The sequence below is a fragment of the Pipistrellus hanaki genome (assembly GCF_964339955.1).
Source record: "Pipistrellus hanaki genome assembly, chromosome: 3".
NCBI lineage: Eukaryota > Metazoa > Chordata > Mammalia > Chiroptera > Vespertilionidae > Pipistrellus > Pipistrellus hanaki.
In genome coordinates this window covers 132,453,766-132,468,507 of record NC_140505.1, presented here as the reverse complement: position 1 = coordinate 132,468,507, position 14,742 = coordinate 132,453,766, and the positions used below count along the sequence as shown (strand labels likewise).

General features: G+C 39.5%; 1 protein-coding gene across 21 annotated transcripts in view; it reads right to left on the bottom strand.

Moving 5' to 3' along the window:
* The window catches only part of GRIP1 (glutamate receptor interacting protein 1), a 658,304-nt gene that overhangs the window by 121,598 nt on the left and 521,964 nt on the right, over nt 1-14,742 (bottom strand). For all 21 annotated transcript variants that reach the window (XM_084877571.1, XM_084877568.1, XM_084877570.1 and 18 more), the window contains 2 exons: nt 8,470-8,553; nt 2,270-2,345 (listed from right to left, as the gene is read on the bottom strand). In XM_084877571.1, the coding sequence (XP_084733697.1) occupies nt 2,270-2,345; nt 8,470-8,553 (160 nt within the window). The remainder of the gene's footprint in view (nt 1-2,269; nt 2,346-8,469; nt 8,554-14,742) is intronic.

Genomic DNA, 14,742 nt, shown 5'->3' with positions numbered 1-14,742 from the left:
GAGTCCAAGAAACAGCATCCACCTATTTTCCCAAAGCCAGGTGAGCAGAAAAGCCTGCTAGTTCCATTCAATTTATTACCAGTGAACCCAAGCAGGACAGGAATGCTGGTGAAAAATTTCCCTAGTCTATAAAATTTCCTACTGATTTATAAGGCCATTTGGCGATCATTAAATTGATTCAGTTTCACATTCACGGGAAAAGTCAGGCAAATACCATGCTCCCTGCTGGGACCACAGACACTCAGGGCACTGGAAGGGATCCCTCAGGACCTAGTGACACCACTAGGGCACAGCTTCCCAATCATAACCATCCTGCCTCAGGGATGGACACAGAGATGAGAAAAACAAATGGGTGTGTGTGTGTGTGTGTGTGTGTGTGTGTGTGTGTAGGGGGCGTTGTTTCCATGAGTCTAGGATTTGGGAAGAATAAAACGACTTCTTAACCATCTCTCAGCTATATAATGCTCTAAGTGCTTTGACTTTAAATGTTTATCTTAAATTATTTGATTTCCTTTAGTCCTACATTAACTTGGTAATTTGTTGCTCACAAATTAGCCTGCTTCTGACATTTCTATTGACTCCAACTCTAAATGGTAGTAAGCTATAAACGAAAAAGCATGAGAAGGGAAAATGCCAGGGCTGACTAGCAGACCCTGAGCAACGGATGAATGGATTACTCCTACACAACATTTGCTGTGAAAGAGAGGCTAAGGGACTGTCTGGCTAACTTAACTAGACAGCCCCAATTGCCTGTCCCGTTAGGCTTTTATTGCAGTTTTTATCTTTAGATACAATTAGTAGGGTGGGTAATCTTGGGAGGACACATGTGTTTACATTGTCCTCTAGGCAAGGGCATCCAAGGACTAAGCATAAGGATTCCAGTAAACTTCCGGGGGTCTGCATGTGCACAGACTTGTTTGGAAAGGTCAAGGAATAATTAGGGGCACTGCCTTCGACACTCCCCTAAGTCTCCCCTAAGTCGGAATTCCAATAAACAGGGCAGGCGGCCTTCCACACACTTCTCTTTTCTCAGAATGTCCTCCTCACAAACTTTCCAACCAAGTCTCATGCTTTCCCATAGGAAAAAGGCAACATTTCCCTGGAAAATGTGACTTTGTATTCTCTGGAAACGCATATATATTTTTGCACAAGTGGAAAACCAGTGTCTTCATATCCTCTTATTTTATATTAAATATTAATTTTTAAAATATATGAACTCATAGTATGAGCTTGGAAGGAAAATAAACCTACGCTAGCTCTTTGATGTCCTAGCTGGGAAGTCAGTAACCATGATGGGCCTCAGTTTTGTGGTCTGTAACTGTAGATACAAAGACTTCATTTCATGGGTGGTTGCGAGGAATAAGGTAATGTCTGCCAGGCACTTTGCATACTTTCTGGCACATGGTAAGTACAATGAGTAGTACTGAGTATTATCACCATTTCTATTGCTTAAGGAAAGGTTTCAAACAATTTTCCTGGTCTGAAACATGTGGGGTCAGGAGTTACCAGTGCATTTTTCTCCCACCTTTCTTTCCACAACATGTAATGGCAGGAGTTGTGTTCCCCCACCATTATGGGCTCCACTTTTGCTGTGGAAATGAATACAAAGGTAAGCATCCCCTGAGATATCTAAGTTGTGATTTTACTTGGGATCCCCCCAGGTTTATGAGATGAAAGCTAAAGGAGCTATCCTTCAGGTACTCAAATTAACCAGGTAAAGAAAGCACAGGAGACCAACAATACTAACATTTTGTTAAAAATTACTTCCCTCTGACATTCATCATCAAAGGGACTAATAATAATGATAAGGATGTCGCTAATAGTAAGACTCGGACCACCACCACCACCTGTTTTTCCAGGTCAGGAGATTAACAATTGGAGCTGATGCCCCTCAAGAGCCTGCCTTCAAGGGGCCAGCTGCCTTTTATCCAGAGCCACAGTAGGGCCAGTCCCCTGCAATGCACCCGCAGCAACAGTCGTTGACAAAACGGGAGACCCTGAGAGTTAGCTGTTATCTCCCTTTTCACAAAGGAGGAAACTGAGCCCAGAACTGTTGAGCCACTTGCCAAAGACAGGTCAGTAAGTGTGGCATCTGGAGTCAAGCCTTTCTTTTGGATTCCGCAGCCTAAGCTAATTCCCTTTTCACATTCTCATAGATTCAGTTCCTATCTGTCTTCTGCTCTGAAATTTATAACCCATCAACGTCTCTGCCAAAGTCCCTAAGCTTTATTAATCTGTTTGGATAGTGACACAGAAAGATGGAGCTTACCTGTCAGCAGGCCCTCCAGGACGAACACATGTTATCACAACGGGGCGAGATTTATTTCTGTCATCGTGTGCTCCCCCTGGCAACGAAAAGAAATACAGCTCCTTTCACAAAAACCTCCACTTACAAAATGCCAGCTGAGCACTTGTGTTGATGTGCAGGGGAAAATGCAAATGTTTTCTTCTGGCATATAGTGGCCTCAAAAATCTTACTCATTTTACATAGAGTGTTTTAAAAGTCATCATTTCTTCACCTCTCAATAAATACACGACTGTAATTACAGGTGACATAAAATATTGACCTCCTAGTGTGACAAGAGCCTCAGCGCATTATCAAGTCTTAGCCGATGAGAGCAGCTGCCAGTTATGAACCAAGGGCCGGTGGGGTACCTGGTGCTAATGAGCCGGGGCTGGGATGCGGGTGAGCAGGTCTACAACCTGACATACAGGAAGAAAAACCTGAAGTAAAAGAAAAGCGTCCAAGCATTTAAAAAAGACAAAAATTCAAGGGGCTGAAGTGGCCTCCGTGGAATTGGCATGTCCAAAATCCCAGGGGTAGATGTGGCAGACTATGTCAAGCCAATCACAAGGCTTAATGGGAATTTTAACTTTGTATAAAATAGTTCTCATCAATAATTTTTGGAAACATAGAAGCTTTGAGATAGAAGGTAATTTATTGAAAGTCCTCCTTTTATCTGGGACGCCTTTGTACAACTTGTGTAATCTGTGCTCCCCCGGCATCCACTCGGACCCACCCTGTTCTGCTCACTAGATTGGAGGCAGCCCATTCCACGTACAGACAGACACCAGAAGGTTCTTCCTAACATTCTTTCATCTAGCTTCCTTCAACTTTCATCCTTGCATCTCTGTTCTGTTATCTACGGCAGTAAAAGAAAAATGTATACCTACAACCAGCCAGTGTGGCTCAGTGGTTGAGTGCTGACCTATCAACCAGGAGTTCACAGTTGCAGTCTTGATCAGGCCACATGCCCAGGTTGCAGGCTTGATCCCCTTCAGGGGGCATGTGGGAGGCAGCCAATCAATGATTCTCTCTCATTATTGGTATTTCTCTCTCTCCCTCCCTTTCCCCCTCTGAAATCTATATATATATATATATATATATATATATATATATATATATATATATATATATATATATATATAAAGTGTACTCTCTCCTATAACAAGTGTTTTCTGAAAGTTGAAATCAATGATTATACACCCGCTAAGTCTCATCTTCTTCAGGATGAACATTTCCAGTTTCTTAACTGTCCTTCATCTGACCTGACTTCCTCATCCATCATGACCCTGGCTGCCCATCTGGGTGGTCTCTAGCTTGCCATTATGTGATTTTTATGAATGCTACTGCCAAAGAGATGTTCCTTAATGTCTTCCTGGTAGAACAGACTGACATTTCCCAAGCTTGGCACAGGTAGGGAGGTCAACTTAAAGAAAGTAAACTGATAAACAAAATAGATCCAGAGACATAGAAGCATGGGATAGACCAGGGGTCCTCAAACTTTTTAAAGTGGGGGCCAGATCACGGTCCCTCAGAGAGCTGGAGGGCCGGACTATATGAACTACTAATTCCTACTGTAACACCTCGGCTGCGCTCACTGACCAAAAAACCTGGCGGGCTGGATCAGACTCCTCTGCGGGCCGCATGTGGCCCGCGGGCCGTAGTTTGAAGACCGCTGATAGACTGTTGAACCTCAGAGGGAAGGGGTGGGTGGGTGGGTGGGAAGAGATCAATCTATGAACTTGTATGCATACATGCATACCCCATGGACACAGACAATAGGGTGGTGAAGGCCTGGGGCAGGGCAGGTTAGAAGGGGTCAGTGGGCAAAAAGGGGGACATATGTAATACTTTCAACAATAAATATTTATTTTTTTAAAAAGAACCTAGCCTAAGAGAAAAATACTATTAGGTAACTTCTCATTTGCAAGGTGATCATTAAAAGATAGGTTTGCTTTACCCAGAAGCAGCATTGACTTAGGAAAGGATTGGGCCTGAAGACAGCAAGAAACCTTCCCATAATTTTGATTTGGAGGTCTAACTTCAAATATATATCAGCGAATGCATGCCAAAGTATGAGAGAGATAGCTCTAAATTTTGTGATATGGGACATTTTATCAGTACTTGAAATGATGAACCAAATTTAGGCACTGGCTTAGGTTCCAGAAGTTTGGTGATGCCAAGCAAAACAGAAACCACTCAGAGACCGGTGGTAGTCTTAATACTGGCTGCACAGTAGCATCCCCACCTGGGATATTTTTGTATAAGTATCAATACCAGGCAGGGCCACAGTGCAAATCAAATCTAAATATCAGGCTCCATACATTATACCTACAATGTAATAGTTGAGAATGACTAGAAAAGGTTTCCTTGTCTAAAGTGAAAAGTAACTTATGGCAGAGTGATATTCCCATCGGCCCAAACCAACTCCTGTAGCTTGGCGGTGAGGGAATTAACTGAAATTTAATTCTCCCAGATGTAGGCTGGCACATCATTTTTCATTTTATGGATGAAAGCTTCTATTGTTTGGTAAGTCAAGGTTTTAGAACCTGTGACATACCATTAGAAATGTAATTATATTCAGTAACTCAAAGCTGGTTTTATTGTTCTAAGACCCATTTTAATTGGTTAAGAAAGAATTCTTCTGAACTAAATGAATATGCTCCATATGCAAAATCTTCCTCCCCTTTCTGAATGTCCTGGTCGACTTCCATTGATTTAAGTTTAGCTCAATATTATGCAACTGCAAACTATTATCTGCCATGATGACATTTACCCACTTTCTCACTCTTTTTGTGATTAACCAATTCTTTTCATGATTAACCAATAATTCCTAAAAGGTGGATGCTGGCCCCCTTTTCAGCATGGAGGACCCGCCAGACAGATCTCAAACTGATAGAAGTTGTTTATTTGTCCTTCATTGAGAAATTATGCAAAAAAGTTTAACAAACTTTTACATTTAACCAATGTAGTAAGAGAGTTATGAAAGCCTACAAAAATGTGTCACTCACAAACTAAAATGGGTTCATTAAGAGAAAGACAAATATCACATGTTCTCACTTATATGTGAGCAAAATAAACTGACGAACAAAATAGGTCCAGAGGCATGCATGCATGGAACAGACTGACATCTCTCAGAGTGGAGGGGAGGAGAGGATAGGAAGAGATTAACCAGAGAACATACATGCAAATATGCACAGGCAGGAGTGTGGAGAAGGCCTAGGTGGGACAGGGGGCTGGGTGGAGGAGTACAAAGGGAGGGAAATGGGAGACATCTGTAATCCTGTCAACAATAAATAAATTTAAAAAATCAGTATAATACTAAGAAGTCTGATGTCCACATAAATCTAGGCAACATTCAATATTTATTCCTTCATTTATTAAGTGCCTGCAATGTACCAGGTAGTATTCCAGCCTCATTCAAAAAGACTCTTATCAGGCATGCACACACAGATAGATGTTTGAAATTCCTGCAAATTGTGTGAAGGAGAGTTTGTTAACATTACATCATCAGTTATCTTGAGGTGGCTGTGGATTTCAATTACTTTTTTTTTTTTTTTTCCAGTTCTTGATGCTAAATTACTGTTGGTTTAGCTTTTTCATTAGCAATTTGATTGGTTATTGATTAACCATACAGCAACTAGTGATAAATATTTGAACCAGCAGTACTTTCGCTGCAGCTTTCCAATAATTAGGCATGTAGGCATGTGAGCAAGTGCCTCCTTTCACACCTATATTGCAGAAACAGATTTGTATACACCACCTCGTGCTAAAATTACTTGTAAACGGACTTTTCATTACATTAATCTAGTACTTTTACACAGAAATTTGGAAATGGTTAAGGCAAAAGATGAGGGTAAATTGATCTTGTTTCATCTAAAAATAGGACCTGGTCAGAAAAATGCAATCACCACTGGTCTAACCCACTGGGTGAGCTCCTCATTGCCCATTTTCTTTACCACTTACTTGGGCACTTTATCAACTTATGTCTAAAATTCACTGAGCTGTAATTGACTGTAGATAGGGGTCCTGTCTTATGACTCTAGAGTACTTGGCTGACATGTTGACGAATCTTTAATAAATATTTGATTGATTGATTTGCTACATGACTAACACAGAATGAAATCTAATGCTTAAATCTAGGGCTCAGTCATTTAAGGTAAGTCTATAGGACTGAACACATCTCATTTTTTCCTTGATGTTTGTAAATTTATTAAGATACTGACTTTTAATTAATGTTTTAATAAATTGGGTATAATTTTGACTTTGATGACATACATGTAATAGATAAAAATAAATCAAGAATCATAAAAATCTTTAAAGATTCATGATGCCTCTTATAGTTCCCTCACTTTCACACTAGGATTTATGAGTTGTTAATGCCTGTGTAATCTTTAAGAAATAAAGCTGCTAATGAGAAAAATAGAATATTAAAATCCAAAATTACAGCTCAGAATTAAGGGTTTTATAAAAAAGTTGGAATCACTCAAAATCTTTATTATTAATGTCATCTCATCCCATAATAAGATGAGTTAAGCTGATGTACAAAGGTGCCGAAGGGATTAGATTATCAATTCATCTTTAGAAAGTTATAACAAAATGTATTTCAGGAGAATAAAAGTTGCTTAATCCTAGTGTATTAAATCAAATTAAGTCATACCCATCACATTAACATTTTTCCCCCCAAGGGAAACAATAATCTTGAGTTAGATTATGAACTCAGGGATTTATGACAACAACAACTTTTTAAAAATGTTGTCCTTTATTTTTAAAAAATTATATTAGAGTATAGTTAATGTACAATATTATATTATTATAATATTGTACATTAACTATTTAACACAATTATTCAACATCTATATACTTAACAAGTTTATCACATGAGTAAGTGCAATAATAATCTGGCACCATGCAAAGTTAAAACAATATGACTGACTATATTCCCTATGCTTTACATTACATTCCTGTGAGTACTTCCTTCATAATTGGAAATTTGTTCTCCTTATTCCACTTCTTTTTTGCTCATCCCCCTATCCTCTCTCCTCTGGCAAGCATCACTCATCTACGGTTTTGACTCAGTGATATAGAAAAGCATAAAGGGAAGGTAAAAGGTGTATTGAAAAATGGCAAATAAGAAGGATGATTGTGAACAGATAAGGTTTGCAGACATGACTTCTTGGCTCTGTGTTAACAGGCTGAAAATAAAGCTAGGTCATTTGGATTCCACTTTGATTCCCACTCACTGCTGCTTTATTTCTTTAAAGAAAATGAACTAACGGGCAAAACAGAGATAGATTCATTGATAGAGAGCGGGCTGACAGCTGTTAAGGGGTGGTGGGGGGTTGGGGAGGTGGAGGGATTGAGCAAAAAAAGAAGAAAAAGAAGAGAAAGAGCTTATGGATGTAGACAACAATGTGGTAATTGCTGGGGCAAGAGGGTTTGGGGGAGGGAGAGGAGAGCCATAGGGGAATAACTGGTGATGGAAGGAGTCTTGACTTATGAACATATAATACAGTTTATAGATGATGTGTTATGGAATTGTGTCACTGAAACCAGTATAATTTTGTTAACCATTGTGACTCCAATCTATATATATATATATATAAAAGCCAGTGATCATAACACCATAACAACAGGAACGATCTGTTGCTATAACACCCACTGCAGCCAGCGAACTGGCCCAATTGGGGGATGGAGCCAACTGGCCAACCTCCCTTTGCCCCTCACCCCAGCCAGCCCGCCCCCAATTGGCCTCTCTCACCCTGATCTGGGGGCAGGGCTGGCAGCCAACCTCCTGCAGCCCCTCCCCCCAGCTTGCCCTGCCCACAATGGGCCCCCACCACGTCAATCAGGAGCGGATCCTGCGGGCCAATCACTCGTGGCACCTCCCCTGAGTTGGCCCAGCCCTGATTGGCCAACCTTCCACCATCTCCTCCTCCTGACATGCCCGGCATCGGATCAGCCAATTGGGGTCAGGCCAGCTGGACCCCACCCATGCACAAATTTATGCACTGGGCCTTTAGTTAATTCAATAAAAAAGAAAGAATGAATGGGTGCAAATATTACAAGGCAACTTTATATGCTGGAAAGATCAGTGTTTTTGAGGATGACTTTCTAGTTCACTCGTTATATTTCACTGACAAATTCTCCAAGAATATCTGACAGTCTATTAAACCATCACCTACCTCGTATTACAAAACCAAAGGTATTGCCTTCTTTATGCAATGTGACCTCCACTGTTCGGAAAATAACGCTCGATCCTTGGACAGCTGAATGTAGAAAAGAGACAGGCAAACATAAGTTTATGTCATAATAACATTCCTATAGTATTTGATGTGGCATATAATATTGCAGATTTCTGTTGCAAGTAATTATTGCTTTGAGTAATAAAACAATATTGGTTTTCTAAGAAATGTTAGAAAAAATAACTGGGATAACATACAAATACCATAAAAGAGTCATCTGCACACATGACTCAAGTGGAATCAAAATCACACGCATTTCTTTTTCTCTTGTGTAGCCAATTTCTAGGTAGAGGGTAATATTCACATTGTTAAAACTCTACAGAACAAGAGAGACACTCTTCATATGATAAATAGAATTGTTTTTCCTTTGTGAAAAGCAAAAACAACGTAATTTTTGTAAAACTAATTAAACAAGTAATGTATTTATTTTTGCAGATAGCAAAGGAAGAAAAAGTAATATTCTCAAATTGCTATTAAAAGATTAGGCTGATACAAATAGATTTTTTTACACAATGCAAAGGAATTAAACAAAAGTATCACAACACAAATGAAACTTGAAGAGCAAAAGAAATCCTAAGTACATTCAAAATATTACTACTGACTAATAAAATAAAGATCCACTTAATTTTATTTGATATCATGTTTATCTGTTTATTGCTTTCATTTCACAAAATGAAATTACATTTTCAAGTTGCAATCTCTAATTATATTACAGACAGTATGAGGTTATAAATTATATGAAGATATGGTCACTACACTATTCTCTAAGACTTTTTTAAAAAAAACTGGTGAATAATTCTGTTATATAGTACATTATTGATGGATTAAAAACAAAAAAATCCACAAATTACCACTTCATCATTATAAAAATGGTTTTACTCATGGAGACAGAAGTTTGCAAAGTATAGAATTTGATGGTCTTAGATTCTTGTATTAAATTTTTATAATGATATCTAATTATGTAATGTTATTTTCATGATCAATGACATTTTTACATTGTTACTAGATCTTGAAGGCTATGTTGTATAAAACTATCGATAAGAAATATATAGACATGATTTAAGACATTTAAAAAATAATACTTCTTGCCATTACAGAAATAGGAGATAGCTTTAATTATTAATTATAATTATTTTATTAGAAATTCTGAATCTTTAAATGAATGGACATGATTGTGTAAAGCATTCAGCCAAATTCACAAAACTGCACACATCTTGCTGGGACATAAAGTCCAATAAGAACTTGGATTTGCTGAAAAACATAAACCTACAGCTGACCAAATGTTTCTGTGCATTTCTGATTTAATTAAATGTCTTATTCTTGCTCTCAGGGGAATTTCATTTTATTCTAATCAGCTAGGTCAGTACATACAACTAGCTGAAACCATTGAGATACAGATTTAATTAAATAAAAAATTTGAGTTCAAACCAAAAAACATTTTCTTCTTTTTTCTATGATACACTTTTAAGAAACTGATTAAACACATGAGCTTTTTGTTCTATTGGTAAGGGATAAAAGGAAAAGATACCAGGAGAAATAATTCATGAGCTTCTACCATGTGCCAGGAATCCTGCAAAGTAGTTTGCAAATATTATTTCACTTAATCATTAAATCAACTTTCAATTATATACAACTAAACCTAATTCTGGGCCACCTGTCCTTGTTGGCTGAGTGTCTGCTATGGAAGGCGAAGCACTGTAATTTTAATTTTGCTTGAGCTAAATCTAGCTGACCACCAAATCTTACAATCAGATCTAACGTTAATATAAAGACTTTTAGGATTATCTACAGTTTTAGGATATCTACACTATTGATGCTCTCATTATTTACAAAGGTCAATGTGAATACTGAGTACATTTTAATACACTTAATGAAATAGATTTGGTCTTTATAATTTTTTTTATAGATTTCAGGTAGAGGAACAGAAAAGGAAAGATAGAAACATCAATGATGAGAGAGAATCATTGATAGGCTGCCTCCTGCATGCCCCCTACTGCAGATTGAACTTGAAACCCAGGCATGTGACCTGACGGGGAATTGAACTGTGACCTCCTGATTCATAGGTCAATGCTCAACCACTGAGCCACACAAGGCAGGCTGATCTTTATAATTTATTTGTATGATTGGTTCTGGGTGACTACATTTTTATATTCAGAACCAAGATATTTTATATTGCCATGTGAATTTTACTCATTACTTTACATATATGTATGCGTACATAAACATCCAATTAAATGGTTTCCCCAAAGAATCATATCTGATACACAGGGGTAAGGTAGAAGCCAATTTCACAATGAAGAAATACTTCTCCTTGGTATTTTAGTTTAACTGTTGTCCTTTATTTCTATATGTACTACATGTGTATTCATATTAATTTACTATGGTAAATTAGATTTTTCTAAATTATATACTACTTCCCTGACTCCTCAACTCCTACCTGAACAGGAGAATCAGAGTTGTGTCTTTCCCACCTCATTATATTAGGCCTGCCCACGCGACTTGCGTCGGCCAATGGGATGTTAAAAGTGTGAGCAGTGATTGCAAGTGTTTTCCTGCGGCCATTGCCACAGGAAGAGCTTTCCCTGGGAGCTGCTGCTCCTTCAGACTTAACCCCAGAATGATCTGGTGGAAGAGACCTGAGACTGCTCCTGCCCACCATCACCACCACCACCACCACCACCACCATCACCATCACCACCACCACCACCACCACCAGCACCACCATCACCAGCACCACCACCACCACCACCACCCCATCTGCCTCTCTTAGAATAAGAATTGAGAAGTAAGGAGGCTGTCATGCTTCAACACATTTATTTGAATTAATGAAGAACTCCTGATAGAAAGGTAGTCTGATTTAGCTGATGGTTTACCAGTGAGGATTGCCTTTGCCAACCCTCTGTTGTATTTTACATCAAACAAGACATATTCCATAAAATATATAGCTCTAAGTTTCAATAAAAACTGCACTTAAGTCATATAAAGAAAATCATGCCAAAATTTAAATCTTAAAAAAAAAATTAAATCTTTTTGAAGCATTTAAACTTTATGGATAAAGAATTTTAGGTGTTAACTAAAAAATGGATGAGGGTTATATAATATTTCAAAATTCTTTAGGGGTTATATGAATGAAAAATTTGAAGATACTGCTCTAGACTTTAACACTGATACTGTTTGGGATTTTCTTTCTAAATACAGCCTCAAACCATCACATATTTTTAAAGTCAAAACAAACTTTAGAGCTCATGTAGATGGGCCATTTCATTTTCATAAAGACACTGAATCTTGCCCTGGCCAGGTGGCTCAGTAGATTAGAGCGTCATCTCGTACACCAAAAGGTTTCAGGTTTAATTCCTGGTCAGGGCACATATTTAGGTTGCAGGTTCAATCTCTACTCTAGGCACATAAGGGAGAGAGCCAATCAATGATCTACGTTTCTCTCACCTCTCTCTCTCTTCCTCTATCTCTAAAAATCAATAAAAACATATCCTCCAGAGAGGACAGAGAAATTAAAAAGAATCGGAATCTTTAAAAAGGTAAGTGGTTTTCCCAAGATCAAAGTTCCATCTTTCATTCATCAGATCACACACACACAACCTTCCACTTTTTTCCAGACTTGGGGGTAGGGGGTGAGGGTGGGGGTTGGCTGAGGTTCAGATTGCTGTGATCAGTGAAGGAGTTAGCAGTCTGGGCCTCAGGCAACCTGTCTTAAGCAGCCAGCTCCTCGGGGCCTCACTGCTGGCGGCTTGCTCCTGCTCAGGCTGCCTGAGCGCAGTGAAGGGGAGGCGTATTAATTCCTTCAACTTCGCTGAACACAAAGATCTTATTAATTTATCCAAACATAATAGAAAATGACAGAGATAATCCTTGGAGAATAGACCTCTCCTATCCTATCTCCTCTAAAATTCACACTTTTGTGTTTAAAAATAATTTCCCCCATTTCCCATCAGACTTACTGCATGCAGAAGGAAAAGCTGGTACAATCACCAAGTCATGATGGGTTTTAACCCCGATATGTCTGATACCTCCCCTCTCCCCTTTAACTCTACCGATGCTGTATTTATTCAGGATATCACCTCTCTTTTGGAAAACTATAATAGCCTTTGGCTTACAGCTTCTGATATTTTCTCCACTTGGGTTTTTTAAAGTCTAAAAACTCAGATCTGGAGATCCTGTTCCTTGGCTTTATGAGATTTCAAAGGCTCTTCATTGCCTACTTGATGCCCATTCAAGGTCCACTCTCTCGGCCCCATTGTTGCATTCCTGTTTCTGTTGCTGGCCTCAGTCCTCTCAGTCCCCCAGGCCTCTGTTTTTCTCTGTGGGCTCCTGCAACTCCAATCTGGGTGTAGTTCAAACCGTGCACTGGGCTGTGTCCTGACCTCCTTGCATTAAGCTCTGCCTGGGAAGTTCCTCTTCCCACTGGACCTGCATAACCTCCTTCAGATCTCCCCAGAAATGCCCGGCTCTGGATCACCCACAAACTTGGCAAATCTCCTTTGCCGTCCTAGCTCCGGAAAGCTATCCTAAGAGTTCCTTTTAGGAAGAGATTGTGTTTTATTGATTTTCATATCCCCAGTGGAGTGAAAACGCTAAATCAAAGAGCATTAGCTTTGGATATCTGGCTTCTCTGAACTCCTTGGCATTGGTTTGAAGTAGCGATTTCAAAGCAAACAGACCCTTTTAAAGTTCAAGAAAACATAGTACTTTCAGTATAATAACAAAAATGGTAATAATCACTAATGTACTATGGCCTATTGAATACCTGGTAATGACCTAAATACTTTACGAGATTATAGCCTTGAATTCTTTGAAAAATTTTACATCTATTATAGCTATTTTGTATATAAGAAACCCAAGGCCAGGAGTTTAAATAGCATGTCCAAGGTCATGGAGGGGAAAAACTGACACTTAAGTAGTGACACAGTCCAAGCTCTCTACACTGGATGTTATTGCCTACCCTTGCTGTATACAAAAGACATTGGCAAGGGTTTTGAACACAGACTTCTATTGATTTAGTTATAAAATCACTGTTGAAGTTTTGGTGTTGGACTTTATTTTAAGTACAAGAACTGATGATTGGTTATGAATACTCACTCCCCGAGTGCTGTCATCTGTTCCCAAAGCTTCAAACACCACCTGCATTCTCATTAACCTTAAACTTACATTTCCCATCCGGATCTTTCTCCCGAACTCCAAGCCAGGCCTCCAGCTCTTGGCATTTCTTCTTTGCATGTCAAATAGGCACCTCAACTGTAGCATTTTAAGCAATGAACTTCTGATCTTTCCTTCGCAAAGCAACTGTGCCCACCTTCTCAGCCACCCCATTGGCGGCAACTCCATCCTCCGGTTGCTCAGGCTCAATGGTCCTTGACTCTATTTCTGCACAACCCACATCAACTCTGTCAGAAGATCCTGATGGATCTGCCTTCATAATAGATCAATAATGTGATGGGGTCTGGCCGATGTGGCAGATGTGGCTCGGCTGGTTGAGTGTCAGACTGTGCACCAAAAGGGACTGGTTCAATTCCCGGTCAGGGCCCAGGCCCAGGCCCAGGTTGTGAGTTCGGTCTCCTATTGAGTGCATGCAGGAGGCAGCCGATGGATGTTTTGCTCTCACATCGATGTTTCTCTTAACCCTCTCCCTTCCTTTATCTATAAAAACCAATAAAAATATTTAAAAAAGGAATGTGATGGTGTTTCTCTACTACCACCTCTCACCTGGATCACTGTGATAGCCCCCCAACCAGTGTCTTAGCTTCTACCTTTGCCTTGGCAAAGGTAGACACAGCAGCCAGAGGGAGCCTTTGAAAATATAACCAGGTCATGTCACTCCTCTGCCCCTATATCATTCAGAGCAAAATTTAGGGTCTGTCCAATGGCCTGTCCAATGGTCTAAAAAAGCACCTCATCCTTTACATTTCTGACCGCTCTCCTACTTCTCTTCATGCTCACTGCTACAGCCACCCGGCCCTTCCTAATGTTTTAATGTTTCTAGAACAATTCCAGATATATTCCTGCCGATGGATCCCTGCAATGGCTGTTCCATCTCTCTTCAATTCTCTCCCCGCTGAAATCTACACAGCTGACTTTCTCATCTTCAGTCACTGACTAATGTCACTTTCCCAGCGAAGCTGTTCCTAACTTTATTTAAATTGCAATCCCACGCCAGCACTCCGACCCCTCTCCTTGCTCTTTCTTTTTCCCGTGGCATTC